A 19,897-nucleotide genomic window follows, 5' to 3' on the forward strand; every position below is an offset into this window, starting at 1 on the left:
GAACTTGCCAAACATACTCTTCTGGCTCTAACCTTCATGTAATAAGCCTGCCTCTATCATGCTCCATATGCTTGCCGTGAAATGGCGTATTTATAAATCATCCAGTCGAAAACGTCACAGTGATCTAACTGAAATCAATATTCACCAGACTGAAACTAATGCAGTGATACTCTGCAACCTGATACTTCTCAGTGAATTCCTACTGGCAAACAATTCTCATTTCAAATTAAGGGGAGAGACTGGAATGTCTTGAAGCTGCTGCTAATTAGAATTTGGGTTGGACTCAAGTGATTACACTTTCCCCCAACAAGAAACTATCAGCAATATTAAAAAACAGCAACACCTTGTGGTCATCCGGTGAGCTTCCTGCTCAGTGAGGACCCTCCTCCCTGGTCCTAGTGGAAAGATGCACAGGATGTGTAGTTCTTGCAGAGAGTTGAAAACAATTTGAAAGAGAGAGTTGCTGTTCATGATGTACTTTGCTTAGCCCACTTTTGTTCTTGTTATCAGAGTTTGCAGAGTTTTCAGAAACCACAGGTAACAATGCCTCTCTCAAACTATTTTCAAATCTCTTAAAGACTACTATATGTCTCTAGCAAAAGACTACTCATGCTGCTTTAAAAAAAAAGAAAGAAAATTTCTTTTATTGAAATAAAAAAGCCTCACCAGAAACACAACCTTAGCCCTATGTGTAGTGGTGATTTGAATCCATGTCAGTGACTCTGATCAAACAAAGGGGAGGGAAGAAAAGATGTGATTATATGTATCTGTCCTAAGGATGCTTCATATTTTTCATGCAATAGAAGCTAATTCAGTTCCATGTGTAATTTTCAGGTTTACTTTCTGATACCTGTTACACTCTCGGTGGGAGTAATTTCAGCTTTTCGGATACCAGCTTTCTTCAATGACAGCAACCTGTTGGCTGTATTCCTACTTCTTCTCCTTTTTGGGTAAGGATTTGGTTTAGTTTAGCCTAACCTGAATTTAACACCCCATCCTGGCTCCAGTCGTGAGCAGAACTCTCTAGCTCCTGCCGCCTCACCCGTTCTGGTAATGGAAGCCTTGCCATCAGCTGAACTACACCCGCTGGATACAATCACAGTAAGAAAGGTTGTTTTCCTTTCACTTGGTGCTTTTAAAAAAACCAAACATATTTAAGAACCCCCTTTTTGATTTTGGGATATTATGATTCTGTGTTGCCTTGCTGGCCCATTTGGATATAAGGTCAGGCATAACTAAATAAAGTACAAACTATGAATGGTCAGGCTAACCTCAATTAACAGCTTGATTAATTTAGTAATCACTCTAACAAAGGTCATCCCAGAAACAACATGATCCTTTCCTCATCTTTTTTGCTCTTGATAGATAGTTCAAGGAAGCCGATGGCCAACACCAGCTTTGCTGTTCTTTTTGACTTTGCCCCAAAAAAGATGAATAGTACAGCCTTGTTGTTTTCTTTACCAGAGACAATAATCAGCTCACAGGCTGACTGGACTAGTAGTGTCAATCAATAAAGGACATACTTTGCTGCTTTTGTTGGTCTCTTACTTTATTGTATTTTTTATTCTTGTTGTTGATGCTCTGCAGATATGCAACATTTCCATGGATGTACTTGCTGGCTGGAATGTTCAAGGAAACAGGAATGGCCTTTATAGTTTATGTCTGCATCAACTTGTTCTTTGGCATCAATACGATCATGACTCATTCGATTATGTTTCTGCTTTCCCAAGAAAAGGCCACTGATCAGGTATGAGCCTTGCAAACACACCTTTAACTCTCATGTATAGAAGTTGTGCAAAATTCATTCTATTTCATGGGGGGAACAGACAACAATGCTCTTACTTCAAGGAAGTTTTGACTTGATAGTACCACTTATCTTGGAGGCTGGTTAAATAGAGATGTAATATAATTGCTTAAACTGAGTACTTTAAATCAGCCTGTACCTAAAACGTCTAAATACAATCAGCCAACCTCTTGATGTTGCCTTCTGTTTATGCAAGGATGGCTTTCTCTTTCAGATTACAATGAATACCATCCATAAAAATATCTAAGGGCAATAGATCAGTTCTGTGGGTATATATCTCAGTGATGGGGTTTCCTTCATGTAGGTTTCTCCACTCTGGAGTTCTCAAGTGCCAAACTGCATCACCATTCTGAAGTCTCATTAGTGCATCACAATGGATGGTGCCTGGGACCTTTAGAACAAAGGAAGATATTTCAAGGAAACAGAATGAATTCATACCTTCCCTCCAAAAATGAACCTCCTTGGCCAAACTGGTTGCAGTGGGACCATCCCTGCATAAAGCAGGAGTGGGGGGGGGAATGTCAAAGAGGAGCAGAGCTTCTCTTCCTCTGCCTGGGAATCTCATGATATATAGCTTCAGGCACTTTTTTCTGCAGCCTGAGTTTCCTTCCCTCACTGGATGTGGGCAGCGTAAGAAGTGGGGTGGCCGGCTGTTGCTGTTCCGTGTATTTCTCACCTGCCCTTCACTGGGTGGACTTTTTATATGAATCTTTTGGATGCTGCAAAAAATGTCTTGGCCCATATTTGGGAATTGCCTTCAATACCAACAGCTGCAGCAAGGATAGTCACAGTGTTTGAAATTGTACACGGGGACAAATTGACATCAGTATGCTTCAGATGGTTTTCTGGGACTGTGTACTCATGTACACAAACAGCAAGGTTTTTTTTAGCTGTTCGTATAAATTGGTGACATCTAGTGGAATCAGGTCCATTGCATCCACTGGCACAATGCAGGTTAGCACCTGGTGCTTTTATTCTTAAAGACGCAGTCCTTATTTCTAGTTACAATTTTTTTGCCCAAGCTACTGCACCGTATCTCTTTTTCTCTTTTATAAAAAAAGAAAGCAACCACAAAAACACACATTGTGAAGAAGGATGATAGGTGAATAAAAACTGTGACTGCCCTTGTCATATCTTGTTTAGATAACATCATGCCTGGGAGAATAGATATTTACCAAATTAGGAAAAATGCTGTCCAATTTAAAAATGTAACGATGGGTAGACTAAATTCCTAAATCTAAACATAAAAGCAAAGTACTTCCACTGTAGTAAGAAAGTGTAGAAGCCAGCTCCCTTCTCTAAAAGATAAGCATTGTTCTATAATGGACCAGCTTGTCAACTTTCATTATGGACATAGGTCTTTCCTGAACATGCATTCAGCATTTTCCTTGAAGGCGTTTGATCAGGAAAGTGCACGCAAAGGATTTACAATATATTTGTGCCCAAAGGCAGACAAGAGTTGTTGATTGACATTGATATGTCCCTTTCAGGTGCCTGGCTAAGGCTCCCTGTGATGATTTATTGCATATCTGATGCCCAGCACAAGTGTCAACAGCATTTCTCACTCCATGACAGGGATCAGACACAAAGACCAACTTTTCACTGCTTGTCAGATGGTATTTTCACACACACCCTTCTTGGAACAGCTGTACATAGTGTGGGCCAGATTATAGCCTGAAACCATCTGCAGCACCAGTTTTTGTTGTCTGCTAGCTGACCTGAAACTAATGTCTTCAGTGTATCTGTGTGTTAAAGACTAGCTGAAATAGAAGGTCATTTATGGGCTGTGGCAACAGTAGTACTAGCAAAGTACTAGAGGTGAAGCGTTCCACTGTGCTGAATATGCTACAACCCAGATCTCCAGAAGTCAACCTGAATCATATTGGCCTGGACTACATACCTGTAAACAAGATGTGAAAATAAAGCATACACGATGGGGAAAGGCAAGCATATTGGAAAGTATGGCAGGAAAGGGGGGAAATTACCTTTTCTTGAGATGGGAGCAGGTTAAGCCAGCAAGTCCCTTTTTCTCATATAAGTGAGAGGTAGAGAAAGCCTTCCCCATTCTGGTGAAACTGGCTGACTGGACCTCCACCAAGAAGAGCCTGTTGATGAAGAAGGGGTCACAATAAATTTCTGTGTGATGCACACATACTTAGTAGCAAGATGTGTACAATACCTCTGCACCACCACCACCAGGAGGGACATTTTGCTATAAAACTCAATACATTATTCCTATTTTTTATGATATATGAAACTAGAAAGTAAATGCACATTAAGGTATTTTTTTCTTCCTTCCAGAGCTTGCATGACCTTGCTGAAACACTGAGGCATATTTATCTGATATTTCCACAATTCTGTTTTGGATATGGATTGATCGAACTGTCACAGTATCAAGCCTTGATGGGTTTCCTAAAAGCATATGGAGTGGATTACCCTGACAGAACCTTTGAGTTGGACAGGATAAGTTCCAAGCTGCTTGGGTTGTTTATCCAGGGAACTATATTGTTTTCAATCCGCCTCTTGGTCGATGATGGGACAATTCAGAAAGTCTGGTATAATACATTAGAGTAAGTGACCTGCGGGGAAAGGGTTCTCCAAAATCAGAAGCAGGGTGATGGATTGACAAGGAACAAGATGTGGCATATAGACTTGTGATTTATTGTTTTACATTTACACCAGGGATTTGTAAAATGCTTCAGCAACAAACATGGATTTCTGATTAGATTATGATTATGATAACAGCCAAGCGTAGTTTGCCCCATTCTCTCTTCCTCCACCCCCACATTGCAATCTGCCTTCTGTGCATTGGATACAGGAATTAGAAAATTGTCTTGTCACACTATTGGCTTACTACATAACAGGCACACAGCCCCAAAATTAGACAAATCCAAAAACAAGTAGGTATTTATCCTTGAGACAGGAGAATGGTCCCTCAGCTTGATCCACAAACCAGTATAAGCAGGTAGTTCTTACGCTAAATTGGGTTGCATTCCAATTTCAACTCAATGGTTTTTATTTCTAAGTAGACATGTATATAATAGCTACTATTTCCATTCTCACATTTTTCCATTTCCCAACTGTGGAAGAAGATGGTATATGCAAAGGCATGGTGCTACCTTCTACAGAACTTTCACACATGAAACTATACCTGACCTACACAGAACCATAGAATCAAAAAATAGTAGAGTTGGAAGGGACTGCAAGGATCATCTAGTCCAGGCTTCCTCAAACTCGGCCCTCCAGATGTTTTTGGCCTACAACTCCCATGATCCCTAGCTAGCAGGACCAGTGGTCAGGAATGATGGGAATTGTAGTCTCAAAACATCTGGAGGGCTGAGATTGAGGAAGATCTATTCCAACCCTCTGCAATGCAGAAATCTTTTGCCCAATGTATCTATGGGAGCTGGTCTCTTTTAGCACACCATTTTAAGCAGGAAGTTGTTGCACTAAGCTCAACTAAGGCTGCAATCCTATGTTCACCTACCTGGGACTAAACCTGATTTAACTGAATAGGACTTATTTCTGGGTAAACATGTATAGGATTGCACTGTTAGTCTCACTGACTTCAATGGGGTGGAATATTCCTCTCTCAAGATGGTATCTAGTATGTGCCCCTGGGATAGCTCAGTCAGTAGAGCATGAGATTCTACCAGGAAGCAGGGCATGGAGGCCATAACCCTCTCCTGGTTTTGCTTTGGGTTTTTGTGCCCATCATCTCATCCTGAGAGATACTCCTGGCTCTGATAACGAATGCTCCATTTATTCTCAAAGGTGACAGCTATAGACTGACTTCTTCTCTTTGTCAGAAGTTGCCAATGTGTTGTCATCCATTGTTGTCCCAAGCCAGCATGACCAATGGTCAGGCTTAATAGGAGTTGCAGTCCAAGAATATCTTGAGGGCTGCAAGTTAGCTACCCCTGCTTGCCTCTGCATCTGTCCAATCCCCTTCAGAAGCTGTCTAAGCTGGTGGTCATCATAGCAACTTTTGGTAGTATCAAAGCTGCTTTAAGGATCAGAGTCAGGAACATAAGAATCTCTTGTTTCTAAATGCTGCTTCGAGGGCTCAAGAGTAGGTGTCTCCAACAAGCAGCTGTGCTCCTTCTGAATGGGATGGTTTGTTTGTTAATGTATTTTTATTGTATCCCATTCTGGGATTGCTTTTAGTAATGAAGAGCAGGCTAGAAATATTTTAAATAAATGCATTACTTAAATGTATTTCTTGTCAATCAAACATGACTACAATTTGTGCCATTGCAATCTGTTGTTATGGAACATTCTCCTTCATCCCTTAATTTTCCATTTGTCTTTTAGTGGGGCAGGGCTGAGTTGGATCTATTTTTTATATGGGTGGTTCTTGTTATTACACTTGCTTTTAATGTGTGTGTTGTCAGCCACTTTGAGTTCACCTTTCTGAAAAACAATAAGATAGTGCTAACAGGAGTTGTCTTCCACCATGCTAGATTCATGTATAACAAAGTACATGGCAAGCCACAATTCCACCTGGAAGCCATTGATGAGGAGGAAGACAAGGATGTACAAGCAGAAAGAGAGAGAGTCACATTAGGCTTAGCAGACTGCGACATGCTGCAGCTCCAGAATCTCACCAAAATCTACCATCTTCCCCACCGAAGAATTGTGGCAGTAAAAAATGTCAGTATTGGAATCCCAGCAGGAGAGGTAAGTCGGTACAATTAAAAACACTGCTACTGCCTTGGAATACATTCACAGGCTGGCTGGCTTGTTGGCTGGCTGGCACCCAACACTGAGCAGTTGGGGAACCATTTACGCAGAGCTCTCTGCTGCTACACAGTGTTATTGCCTATAATCAACAGCTCATCCAGGCTACAGTAAGCAGGGATGCAAGGGAGTGAGTGTGGGATTTCTCCCCTAAGTGGCCATAATATTACATTGGAACTTCAAGGAGAAACAACTCCAATATTCTGGAAAATAAGATGATATGGTCCTGTACCGTATTACTGTACCGTATTACAAACAAGATGAAAGGGTTCGTTCCTCACATCAAAAACATCCTCCATGTAAAAAGTGAACGTGTTTCCAGGAGTATTCAGCTGAGGCATTTGACTTCTGCACCTTGGAACTGTGATTTTGATTAATTTTGTCTGAAAATGAACGCATCCAAACACACTCAGGTCCCTTTGCTGAAGCCCATAAATCACTTCCTAGGTTTCTTTTGTTGTTTCGGTTTTCTCATATGAATTAACAACTATGCAAATAAGATTTCAGATTTTGCATTTTCAAATCTGTTTTAGCTCCAGCTATTGGGTTTTCTGAAAGAAATTATGAATGTGTTGATCTTTATTAATACACTATAACTAAATTCTGGTCTTTCCCCCTAACAACCCAGTGTTTTGGCTTGCTTGGTGTGAATGGGGCTGGGAAAACCACCATCTTCAAAATGCTGACAGGAGACATTGAACCATCTTTTGGAAGGCTACTGGTGCGAGATGAAACTGGGTATGGCAAATTAATTCATTTTGGGCAATGAAAGACAAGCAAGTTAGCTGAGGAAACAAGTCTAATGTGACATTTGCTTGGGTTACAAATTTAACCATGAAGGCTGGCCATAAAGGAAGTGCAAACAATATAAATATAATGATTTTGCAGTTCCTTAGGTGTATGACATATGCCCAATTTTACTGTGCTCTCCATTTTATTAATGGGAGATAGAAGCAATGTGGCAGTCTTAATGCAAACTTAGTGGGGAGGCATTCCCACAGAACTGAGTTGAACTTGTTTCTGGTGAAACAAATGTATGATCAGTCTGAAGGCTGCATCAAGTCATTTCTGCCCCAATCAATAGTCGGTTCTCCTTACTCCATGAACACTTACATGGTTACTCAACTACATCTCCCAGTGATTCCAAAGGGCCAGACATCCAGCGAAGTTTGACATATCCATATAAAAGAAGCAGTGTGGAATTTCTGTGGAGGGTTAGGGTGAGGAAACAAGACCAGTCGGTGAGATCTTGCTCCCCTGCTTGCATGCACTTTCACACATTGTGTCTACAAAGTGTTTGCAAAGACATGGCCTTAGCACTGTATCCCTGAAGGAGCATCTCCACCCCCATTGTTCAGCATGGACACTGAGGTCCAGTTCCAAGGGCCTGCTGGAGGTTCCCTCACTGTGAGAAGTAATGTTACAGGGAGCAGGCCTTCTTGGTAGCTGCGCCCGCCATATGGAACGCCCTCCCATCAGATGTCAAACAGATAAACAATTATATGACAATTATACACAGAGATCCAGCACCGAGGGCCTTCTGGCAGTTCCCTCGCTGTGAGAAGCCAAGTTCCAGGGAACCAGGCAGAGGGCCTTCTTGGTAGTGGCACCCACCCTGTGGAACACCCTCCCACCAGATGTCAAAGAGAACTACCAGACTTTTAGAAGACATCTGAAGGCAGTCCTGTTTAGGGAAGCTTTTAATGTTTAACAGACCACTGTATTTTAATATTTTGTTGGAAGCCACCCAGAGTTGGAAGCCACCCAGCCAGATGGGTGGGGTATAAATAAGTTGTTGTTGTTGTTGTTGTTGTTGTTGTTGTTGTTGTTGTTGTTGTTGTTATTTATACAGCCAGATAGATATCTGAAGTCAGCCAGGAAGCTTTTAATGTCTGATGTTTTGTTGTGTTCTATTAATGGTGGAAGCAAGCCAGAGTGGCTGGGGCAACCCAGTCAGATGGGGGGGGGGGCACAAGTATTTATTTATTTATTTCTGCCTGCTGCTGCTACTACTACACGGGGCTTAGGAGTTTGTTTTCTGTTAACCCTAACCTTTATTGACTGAAACCTTTCACATAACTTAATTGCATCAATTCAGGTCCTTGAATGATGTTGATGATGCCCACTGGTCACTGTTTGGATACTGTCCTCAAGAGGATGCCCTGGATGATTTGCTGACAGTGGAAGAACATATGTATTACTATGCCCGACTACATGGCATCCCAGAGAAACATATTAAAGGGGTCAGTAGCTGTACATAAAGTTAGCAGTGAGTCTGTTGTGAAACTCTGCTCACCGTAGTTCTCTTTGGGTGTTACTTCCAAGGAGAGAAACAATAGTAGGGGAAACCATTGACCCTGCCTCCATCATCACATCATCATCTGGGTACTCTGATGTCCAGCTTCTACTTCAGAAGCGGGAGCCTCCTGTAGTTGTAGAGAGACCCCTTGCATTTTAAAACCCTGGAAACAGGAGGTGAACCTCCGTGAGGACAGAAGGTCCCCAGCTTCAAAAGCAGCAGCCAAACATGAGAGCACATAGAAGTTGTGTGATGATATAAAGACTGCCCTCTGTAATCCTGTTCTACTCATACTTCGGCTTTATAGGGATAACTCCTGAAGAGACACCGTGTTTTGGTCAGATATGTACTCTTCATATATCTGTCCAAATTACTAAAGTATTTTGATTAACACTAAATAAATAATATCAATTGTCTTAAATTTTCATTCAGTAGCTGGAATTTTAAACAACTAGTTTCCTAAAGAGGTTGCTAGCAGATCACAAGTTACTGCCTTACAAAGCACAATGAAGCCACCCAGTCGTGGGGACTTAGCCTAGAGTTAAAAAACTTGGGGGACTTTGCTCTGCTGAACTGAACAAGGCTTACTTCTGAGCTAGCGTGTATAGGATTTCACTATCCAAGTGTGAAGATTGTGAATTGAAAGTCAAGTTGCCTGGTGCATTTTGACCTTTTCAGTGTCTTCTTCAATGGCTAATATACAGAGTGTTGTCACATAATTCAGATTCGTCCACAATAAGAGAAAGGACAACTCTTTTCAATTCCCTTGCATATCATGGCTGAGATAACCATGGTCTTCAACAAACCTGCATAATTTTACTCATCACATAATAATGTATAAAATATAATGCCTTATATAGCAGGTTTTCCGCTTCATTGTCCACTATAATCTGGACACATGCAAGCTCTATGGCATTTCTAGGGAGACAAATAAGCACAGTGCCAATTAGACCTTTAATAATTGACGTTCCACTTGAATTTAAAGATGAAGGCTTTGCACTCAACCCTGGTTTCAGCTAAATTTGAGTTCTTTATCTTCTGCTTTGCCACGTCATCTTGGGGAGCCATACAGGATAGCAGCTGCCAAATGTCCAGTCTTCTCCCCTGGACTGAAACCATGGGAGGCCTTTTATTCTGATTTGTGGCAGAAGCTTCTGCACAGGGTGCTGCTGACTGGCTGGGAACTGGTGAGGTTATTAATCCGCTTCCTCCCAGAAGTAATTTTCAAAACTGAAAAAAGCCTCTGACAAAGAAAGAGGAAAGACAGAAGGAAGGAAGAGCTGGATATGCATTGTGATTGCATAAATGTAGATACGGGGCTTTAAAAACAAAAGCGCCGAGAGCCTGCTTGAATCATGGCAGAGAAAGGAGGAGAGACAACCAAATCAGCATTCTCCTCACTGGGCAGTACGTCTGTCAAATCAATGGCAAATGTGGCCTAGGAGGTGGAAGGTAGGAGCCAAGTTCAAGACACGACAGAAAAACACATACAAAACACAGCCTTACAAAACAGCAGAGTTTAACATGAAGGTCTTGTGAATGCTGACCCTGTTTTATTCACCTTCCTTCTTTGCTAACTCCAAGCTGGCAGAGCAGCCAGGCATGCACTGCTTTTGTTTAGCAAAAGAGGCTATAATATGACAGCAGTTTTTAGAGTTCAATACTTATTGCTTAATTTGACAAAACAGGATGAACAAAAATAAGAGGGTTGTTATTTCCATTCATTATAAATTAAGCAAAGTTTTATTTAAATGTATGCAAATTTCAAATTGCTGATTAGCTAGCATTCAGGCTGAGCTATTGAAAAAAAGGGCATCTGAGAGGCAAAATAAATGTTGGGCAGTCTTGAGGCTGGCAAAGTAACTCATTTACCTGAATGTCAGGTGCTAATGGTTTTGTTGTCTTGCTGTCATTGTGCGAGTTGCTCAGTGAGTTGCAACAATGACAACACATCAGTGCCCAATCTTAAAAACAAAATATGTTTCCACAGATTGTACTTCGGCTTCTTTATCGACTTAACCTGATGTCTTACCAACACAGAATCACTTCTATGTGTAGCTATGGTACCAACAGAAAGTTATCAACTGCTCTGGCCCTTCTCGGAAAACCCTCAATTTTACTCCTGGTAAGAAATCAACACCATTTGTGTGTGTGTGTGTGTGTGTGTGTGTGTGTGTGAGAGAGAGAGAGAGAGAGAGAGAGAGAGAGAGAGAGAGAGACTTTGATTCACCATTTTCTCTAAACTGTTACAGAAACAGCAGCAACAAGAAGGGGCACCACATTAATTGTTAGAGTGAGAAGGTGTACTCAGAACATTTAGCCATGAGATTAATGCTCTGAATAGAAACTAAACAATAGGGAAGGCTTGTTAATGTTTCACAATAAACGATCTCTTCTCAAGGAAATCAGAAACACTCTACATTCACTTTTTATAAAATCATTTTTTGGGCTCCAAATTGGAGTGGAATATAAAAGTTTTAAATAAGTAAATACTTTTTCCCCCTCCAATTCACATATACCGGTAACACATCTCACTTCAAGTGCTGAGTTTAAGGGGTAGGCTACAGAATATAGTTTATTTTGGGTGAGAGAACATAGGAGACTTGTATAATCTTTGCAGCATTTACCTTATTTACGAATATATGGGCAAAACCTAATGGAGACAAATACGCTCCTGTAAAGCAGACAGCACAGCCATTAATTCTGGCTCAGATCTTGTACGGAAAATAGCTGCACCCAAGAATGCTTCATCTTCACCCCTCTCCCTCCCTCCTTCCTTCCCTCTCCCTCTCTTTCTCGTTTAATTTGTAAACCTGCTCCAATCTTCTAGCTCTGAAAAACACTCTCTCACCCATTAAGGGGCATTAAGGTTCTTATGTTAAATTCAGGATTGTGCACTGAGGACGGGGCAGCCCATCACTTCCTCTAATATCAAACTCAGCTGAGGGTTGTTGACAGTAAAGTTCAACCCCTTGTAGCATCTGATCAGGCAGAGCCATTGCCTCCTTGCATGGAGTCTCCCTTCCCGTCAGGGGTGCTTGTCACTGTCTCTGCTTCTTGCCCAATTAACTTCTGCGCATCCTGGAATGTAGCATCCAGCATGTCCTCAAGACTCCTTTGAAGCTGCACCACTTGCTGTGGGGTCTCCTGCCTTTGCAGCTGGTCCACTGGCCACTCGAGCTGCTCCTCCATTTCATCCAGTCCTTCATTCACTCATTTATGTATTACATTTATACACCTCCTTTATCTTCCAAGGAGGCACCCCAAGTGATGCATTTGCACTAGAAGTGTGTGTGTGTGTGTGTGTGTGTGTGTGTAAGAAATGAATAAAGAACAAGGATATTGTGTTAATGACGGAACTTATAATAGTTGGGAGGGAGATTTCCTCAGCAGAACAACTGCAAACTCAGCCTGGTTTCTGACTATCAAGCTGTGATGTTCCCGTTTTTAATATCATGTTATCACCAAACAATAACAATTCAAACAATCACGGAAGTGCCTGACAATTTTTGCTGATTATGCCTGCTGAAGGATAATAGCATATGGGAGCTCATCTGTGGTCTATTGTCTGTGTAACACTCAAAGCAGAAACCTTGCTTTAATCTATAAATGGAGTAGTAAGAATGTGCACAGCCCAAGTACTACTTGAATAGAAGTCATGCACATTATCTGCCCCCAACATCATAATATCTGCCCAGTGCTGTTATCTAACAATGTGTATCTATCACTAATATTAACCATTTCCATTGTACACAGTAGCAATTGACTTTTGCCACTCATGATAACTTTTGTGTATTCTAGGAAGGATTCTATGCATCTGTTTAGTCATGCTTCTGTTGCAGCTTTACTATTACAGCATTGCTATTATTATTATTATTATTATTATTATTAACAATAATGTTAATCTTTTCTGGAAGCAAAAGGGATTAATGTGATTAATGTGAAGGCCAAATATTAGTGGGGTTCCCGCTGAAAAAAGAGGAAACAGTGGCAACAAATCACAAGTTCCTCTTCTTTACTTTTTACATTTGCTGTCGACTTCTTTTATTTTAGGATGAGCCAAGCTCTGGCATGGATCCTAACGCTAAGAGACATCTCTGGAAAATCATCACGGAGGAAGTACAGAACCAATGTTCAGTGATACTTACTTCTCACAGGTAGAGTCCCAGGCTTCTAAGGAAAATATTCAGACTCACCTTCCACATTGAGATGAGCCCAGTTCCTCGTTAGGCAAAAAAATTGCATTCAAACCTGTATTTGTTCACTCAGGGTAGAGTGAGCGCAAATAGAGACTACCATGTGCTCCATTGAGCTAAAAGAAAAATGGAATTGAAATGCTGGACTGGCCCATAGAACTAGCCTAGGAAATATCAAATAATGTTTTAAAGTGCCTTACAATGAAACACAGAATGCAACACAAGAACAGACCAATATCCATGGACTAACATGGTGCCTGCCCACTTGCACCATAGAAATCCACTTACGCAACAAGACTTCTGATTTCTCTTCTCTCTCCAGCCCCCGAAACTCCTCGAAAAATATGCACTGCAGTTTCCCACAACGCACTGGTGCAGATTTTGGAGGTGCACAGAGGGCTGGAAGGGGGGGAGAGGAGAAGTCATATTGCATTGCCCACTCCGCTGGGTTTCACCCATACTAAATTACATATTTTACAGTACGTTCCCACTACAGCTTCTCTTGCTGTTTCTAGTGGAGCAGAATTTCTGAGATTCTGATTCCCCTGAAAGACACCTCCTAAAAGCCCCTCATCCTTTGATGGTGCCCCTTCGGCAGCTGCCCAAAGACCTTCTAGTCAGCAACTAAATGAAGGGTCACAAAGTTAAGCTAAACCACTAATTTAATTTAGTTGCTTGTTTCTAAAATCTCTGTACTGGATTCTTTGCTACCAAAGCACTGCCCTTTGCATTAACCAATAAAATGAAATGAAAGTCATTCTAAAAATGAAGAGCAATTTAAATCCAGTTATCAAATCCACACAAGCTTTTATAATAGTTGCAGTGGAAAAAGAATCCAAATTGTATCAACCTGAGCCATCACTAAACGCTTTCCTGAGGAACCATGTTTCAGCTAGTCATTCAATGTCAACAGTGAAGTGGCTGAATGGGCTTCCAGAAGCAGCGCATTCCATTCCAGAGCATGGCTGGTGAGGCGACTGCCTCGGGCGGCAAGCTCCACAGGGGCAGCAGATCCCAATGGAGACCTTTATTTTCCCCGCCCGCCTGCCCCCTCGTTGCTGATGTCGATCTTCACCTCAGGGGCCAGAATGTATTGAGCCAGCCCTGGCTGCCATCTTGGAGAAGGTTGTCACTGTGCTTTCTCAGTCCTCAGGGTGCTGTACTTCCCCCACTATTCTGGCAACCCAAGGTGGGGGGGGGCATAGCATATTCCATAACTCTTACGCGCTTGGTGGTGGAAACTGTTACCATTATTTAAGCAATAATTGCACATTTTGCTGCAGACCTGGAACATTATCAAAGTGGTAAGATGGGAGTCTTCCCTTCCTTTCTCATTCAAGAACAGACAGAATTACAGAGCTGAGGGAAAGCTTTGCTTGATCTAGCCGACTGCCCCTGATGAAACGAAAAGCTAGAGAAGCTTAACGTTGCAGCGATTTAGAAATGGCACTCCTCCCCAAGCTGTTATTTGTGTTTTAGGGCAGGTGCTTGGAAAATGGAAAACTTCTATTAATAACTTTATTTATTTTTTTCGGAATAAAAAGGCCAGACTTAGTTCTGATTTGCTATACAAAAGGACGATCTATGGTTGGGATGGGAAAGGGGTCAGTTCCTGATTATGGAAGACATTCAGGCAAATGGGATAGCAAGCCCCCTTCAGTCCTTTGCACTAAACAAAGTTGGGGAGGGGGCATGTCCAGTGATTTGGGCAGTGGGACCAATATGTGCACTTCCACCCCACTGCACACTTTTGCCCTCACTTGTCCAGGCAGTACACCCAAAGAAGGCTTCTGCTTTCCTCTGAGAGGAAATTCTGCAGGGAATGTTGGAAATGATGGACCCCATGGTCCCTTCTAACTGTACAGTTCTATGATTCTGTGAATGCAGCAGTGCTGCTGCTTGGCACTGCCCAGAGTGGATGACAGTCCAGGGAAAGCCCTTTATGTATAAGCCCTGGGAGGTCAAACAGCTGAATCCCATGCTGCTTAATATTGACTGATGGGCAGATTGTGTGCATTTTCCAAATACACTGGAGATCCACTCCACACACATTCTCACCATCATAGATTCTTCTCGTGCTTCTTGGGGACTTCATTACTCTACTTTCTCCGTTTTTCAGCATGGAAGAATGTGAGGCTCTCTGCACAAGACTGGCTATCATGGTAAATGGATGTTTCCGGTGCCTGGGTTCACTGCAGCATATAAAGAGCAGGTTGGTAAAATGTCTCTCACGAGTTCCCGTAGATTTACTGTGAGACCCAACTGAGCAGGAAATGGTGAAATGAAGACTTGCTTTTGTTACAAAGCCAAAGAAAAAAGGGAGAATGGAAATTGCAGGTTGCAGTCCTGTGCACTCTTCCCTAGAAGTAAGTTTCGTTGAACTCAAAGGAGCTTTCTTCTGAGTAGACATATACAGGACACCACTGTTAGTCTGCACCTGTTATCTCTGAGGATTTGGACAGGCTGGTTGGATGAGCTGATTCTCCTTGATTCTTGCCCATCCTGCCTCGTTATAGCAGCCAGGCTGGGCTGGCCAGGGGGCTCCGTGGGGTGGTGAGGGAGTCTTCCTGGACTCCCTTGAAGAAGCGGTATCTTTGGACCCAGCCATTATGGTCAATTATCGCCCAGTCTCAAATCTTCCATTCCTGGGCAAGGTGATTGCGCGGACAGACGGAGACCCCCAAGCCCCAGGCGACCCCCAGAATGAATAATGACATCTGACAATGTGTTATGGGATTAAAATTGGCCACAACTTTATTAAACTTTCAGATGTATGAAGACCTTGGCTTAGGCATTGGGCATTTATCCCTCCCGGTCCCCGTCCTGGGATCTGGGGAACATCAGGGTTATCCAAAGTGTGTGAGGATTGGGCTGACTCTGGAGAACGTCTGTTCAAACAGAGAGCCCACCCCCAATTTCGCCGCATTGAAGGGGAGAGCACTGTCAACCCATTGGCGTATGGCCAGTGCCTCCCCTCAAAATAACCCCTTTAATGGGGAACCCTGGGATCGCTGCCTCGGGGGAGGCGTGGGTCACTGCTTCATGCCCCCCCCATTGAGGGAAGAGAGACTACAGGATTCTGCCCAAGGCCTACAAACCACCAAAGTTGTGATATTTTGCTATGGGGAAGGCGAAACCTGCCAGTGCAGGGAAATTCCTTCCCGGTCTCTCAACGGCAACCAAGTTTAAACTGCAAAAGAAGGCATAAATTGAGGGAGGGCGGGGGGGGGAGTTCAGGAGCCAACTGAGGACAAACAGGTAAGTTACACCCTCTATTGTGAGTGTGGGCAGTCCTAACTCTACCTGGCCAATTCCCTTGGCAACGCCCCCCCCCAGCCAGGATTGGTTAATTGTTGAGGCTGGGCTGGGGGGGGGGGAGGCGAAGCCAGGCTACCTTGCCGGGAGCCTCATAGTCTGGGGGGGGGGGCTAAGCTCAACCACGCAAAAGCTGCCTCCCAGTTAATGTGGGGAGTGGTCATTGAGCAGGTGGTTGTGGAACAACTCCGGGCACATCTGGAGGATGTGGAACATTTGGATCCCTTCCTCTTGGAATTCAGGCCCCAACATGGGAATGAAACTGCCCTCTTCACACAAGGGACTGAGGTGAAACAGGACTTCAAACTCTGTTTTGTAAATCATCTTCTGGTCAGCCCGAAAATAAACTCTAAATTATATGCAATACAGCTCTCATTTGGAGGGTCACACATTACCCATCCCTGGTGTGGATACTTGGGGCATGTTTTGTTTTAGGTGCAACACCCATACGCTGAAGGATGAGCATAAGGCTCATTAAAGTCCCACTGCTTCTCATTCAGTGCACTCACATTGCAGCATTTAGGCAATGATTAAAACCTGTGTGCACCTTCTGTATCCCCATCCAGTCCTGGGTGTAAAATACTTGACCACTAGCCTATTCCGCCGGATGGTGACCTAGATTTTGTGAGGTGCATGCAAGCTGGGTGGAGGAAAGGAGCTCTGCTGAAGCAAATATTAATTCCTCTTGCACAGATAGTTTGCTTGCGCCTTACTTCTTCCAGACCCTACATGTTGACTATCCCTGACATGGGAGTTTCTGCACATTGACAGTGGCCAGATTTACCCTTAATGTCCTTGCAGTTATTGTAAGAATTTAAAATAGTTTTTGTTTGGTGTCCTAGAAGGACTGCTTGATTCTAGTTTTTAAACCTCTTTTACATTCCATAAAATATTTATTTCCTTTTATCCCCCCAGATTTGGAAAAGGTTTCACCGTGAAGATGCATTTGAATAATAATTCCGACAGTATAGAAAAGCTGACAGAATTTTTGCAATTGACCTTTCCAAATACACATCTGAAGGTAAATGTAGAAGAATGTGCAGGGCATTATGTTGTAGGAAGTGATAAATATTTTGAGTATCCACCTGCAGCCTAAAGTGGCGGAACCCAGATATTGGCAAGAATGAGGGCAAATAGTTTTGAATGCATTTGAGCACTATCAGAATTTTTAAAGTGTCTTGAGTTATTTCAGCAATGTTATCATTAAAGTACTTCCATGATTTAACAGCACCAGCCAAATATTACCTTCTTATTATAAAGGCAAGGGAACTGAGGTGTAAGATTTTACATAGTTCCTCTGCAAGCTCATGACTGAATCGATCTATCATGTCAGTGACAAAATGAGAGAGCCAACATTTGAAACATCTTCCTGATCAATAGCAGCTAGTAACATTAGACCTAACTGATTCTGGTGCTCCTTGCATAACTGTTGTGTGAAGATCCAGAATCAGCAACAGAAGCATTGGAAAAAAGGAGGCCGTACGGAGGAATAAACACGAGCACACAAAGGGGCCAGAGCTCATAAGGATAGCTATCAATCAATAAGATAAACAGTGCCTACCCCCTCTGAATCTGGCATTCATTAGCAGTAAATCTTCTTATTGGTACAGGACCATCAACTGAATATGGTGGAATATCATGTCCCAGTGTCTGCAGGAGGCGTAGCAAACATATTTCAAATGCTGGAAGCAAACAAAGAAGTCTTCAAAATCAGGCACTTCTCAGTGAGTCAAACAACTCTAGAAGAGGTATGGAATGATACTTGTCCAATTATGCTATACATGTATTTATGTATGTGTTTATTTTTATCTTAAATATGTCTACCTTGCCTTTCTAGGCATCCAAAGCAGCTAGCAATTTGATTTTCTTTATAAATAATAGTATACAGCACCAACACCTAAAATAACACAACACAACCTAAACATGTAAGCACTGAAAACATCAGAGAGAAGCCAACAGATCAATATTATTTACTATCAAAAGCCTTGAAGAACATGGCAGTTTTAATCAAGTACCCAGAAAATAGCAGTTTTGGTGGCCGGCATGTGCTTCTGGGGAGGGAATCCGAAATCAGGGCACCACCACAGAGAAAATCCTGCTTTTGGACCCACCTTCTAACTTCCAAAGGCAGGGACACCTGGAGCAGGTTTATGCAGCTGGTGGTATCTTTTAGATATATTGTATTTCCTTTGCAAACTGCTCCATTACTGAACATAGAATATCTAAAAGCAGCTTTTACCAGCTATATCATTCTAAGCTCACAGCCCAAAGCATAGGAACAATATGGCAGATACCAGCTAGATTTTTAAAAAATATAGGTGTACCTGAGATACAACGTGAATTCTTTAGCCAAGCAGTACATGAAGGCTTCTATTTAACATCTAATCTATTTTGCTATCAAAACAAAAAGAGGAATATAGTAGGTAGGAAATTTCAGAGGGATCTGTAGGAAATAGAAAAAACAATAGTTTGCCTGTGGAATATTATGTTTTGCCAAGTCTCTTTACATGCGCATGAATATCCAGCTTTGGGAAGGCATTTGTAAGCAATCCATAAAGCAGGGTAGATTTAATTTCATATATTTTGTTTCATTTTAGGTTTTCATCAACTTTGCTAAAGATCAAGGTGACCTGGATGTTTCGGATGCAAGTTCAGACATAACCTCAGATAGCTCTGACTTAAGCAGCCAAGATTCTAACGTAACTGCTCTTTACTAAGGTTTCATTCTCTCAAGATATTTTAGGTATTCATTTTTGAATCCTGAACACTAGAACCCTGGATGGAAACACCTATCCTTATATCAGATTGGTCTTTAACTTGTTTCCTCTGCATTGGCTTCTGTGCTCATTATGTATAGACACTTTCCTGTGCATGTTGCCCTGTGTGCTTGGGAACTTTCTTCCTCCAAGTACCATATCCGCTAGATGAAAACAACTCTTCTGCATTCAGGGTCATAAGCTAATGCTTTGCTGTGTACAGGGATTACGTCAGTATTAAATAAAATTATTTAAAATCCAAAGTTGTTACCTTTTAATTTCTGTGATCTTTGGTTTTTAAAAAAGGTAAAGGACCCCTGACAGCTAAGTCCAGTTGCAGACGACTCTGGGACTGCGGCGCTCATCTCGCTTTATTGGCCGAGGGAGCCAGCGTACACCTTCTGGGTCATGTGGCCAGCATGACTAAGCCGCTTCTGGCAAAACCAGAGCAGTGCACGGAAATACTGTTTACCTTCCTGCCAGAGCGGTACCTATTTATCTACCTGCACTTTTTGACATGCTTTCGAACTGCTAGGTTGACAGGAGCTGGGAGAGAGCAACGGGAGCTCACTCCTTCACAAGGATTCTGATCGGCAAGCCCTGGACTCAGTGGTTTAGACCACAGTGCTACCTGCATCCCATGATCTTTGGTTAGCCCCATATATAAAACATGAAGCACCATATAAATTTTCCTGAAGAGTGGCCAGACAAAGGAAGTGTAGAATGAAATTTTCTTGGACTGATGGAGCAGAATTTGGTTGTCAGATTCCTTCTAAGAAGAAAAATA

At 42.3% G+C, this 19,897-nt stretch overlaps 1 protein-coding gene across 1 annotated transcript in view; it reads left to right on the forward strand.

Annotated features, from left to right (window-relative positions):
* The window catches only part of ABCA12 (ATP binding cassette subfamily A member 12), a 103,409-nt gene extending 84,036 nt beyond the window's left edge, over nucleotides 1–19,373 (forward strand). Inside the window, exons 42-53 of the mRNA XM_053377235.1 lie at nucleotides 835–950; nucleotides 1,588–1,747; nucleotides 4,106–4,374; nucleotides 6,268–6,484; nucleotides 7,173–7,282; nucleotides 8,643–8,787; nucleotides 10,834–10,968; nucleotides 12,897–13,000; nucleotides 15,159–15,251; nucleotides 17,270–17,375; nucleotides 17,965–18,102; nucleotides 18,952–19,373. Coding sequence (XP_053233210.1) covers nucleotides 835–950; nucleotides 1,588–1,747; nucleotides 4,106–4,374; nucleotides 6,268–6,484; nucleotides 7,173–7,282; nucleotides 8,643–8,787; nucleotides 10,834–10,968; nucleotides 12,897–13,000; nucleotides 15,159–15,251; nucleotides 17,270–17,375; nucleotides 17,965–18,102; nucleotides 18,952–19,071 — 1,713 coding nt within the window. The 3' untranslated portion in view covers nucleotides 19,072–19,373. The remainder of the gene's footprint in view (nucleotides 1–834; nucleotides 951–1,587; nucleotides 1,748–4,105; nucleotides 4,375–6,267; nucleotides 6,485–7,172; nucleotides 7,283–8,642; nucleotides 8,788–10,833; nucleotides 10,969–12,896; nucleotides 13,001–15,158; nucleotides 15,252–17,269; nucleotides 17,376–17,964; nucleotides 18,103–18,951) is intronic.
* The last annotated feature ends 524 nt before the right edge of the window (nucleotides 19,374–19,897 follow it).

The sequence above is a fragment of the Podarcis raffonei genome, chromosome 1 (assembly GCF_027172205.1).
Source record: "Podarcis raffonei isolate rPodRaf1 chromosome 1, rPodRaf1.pri, whole genome shotgun sequence".
NCBI lineage: Eukaryota > Metazoa > Chordata > Lepidosauria > Squamata > Lacertidae > Podarcis > Podarcis raffonei.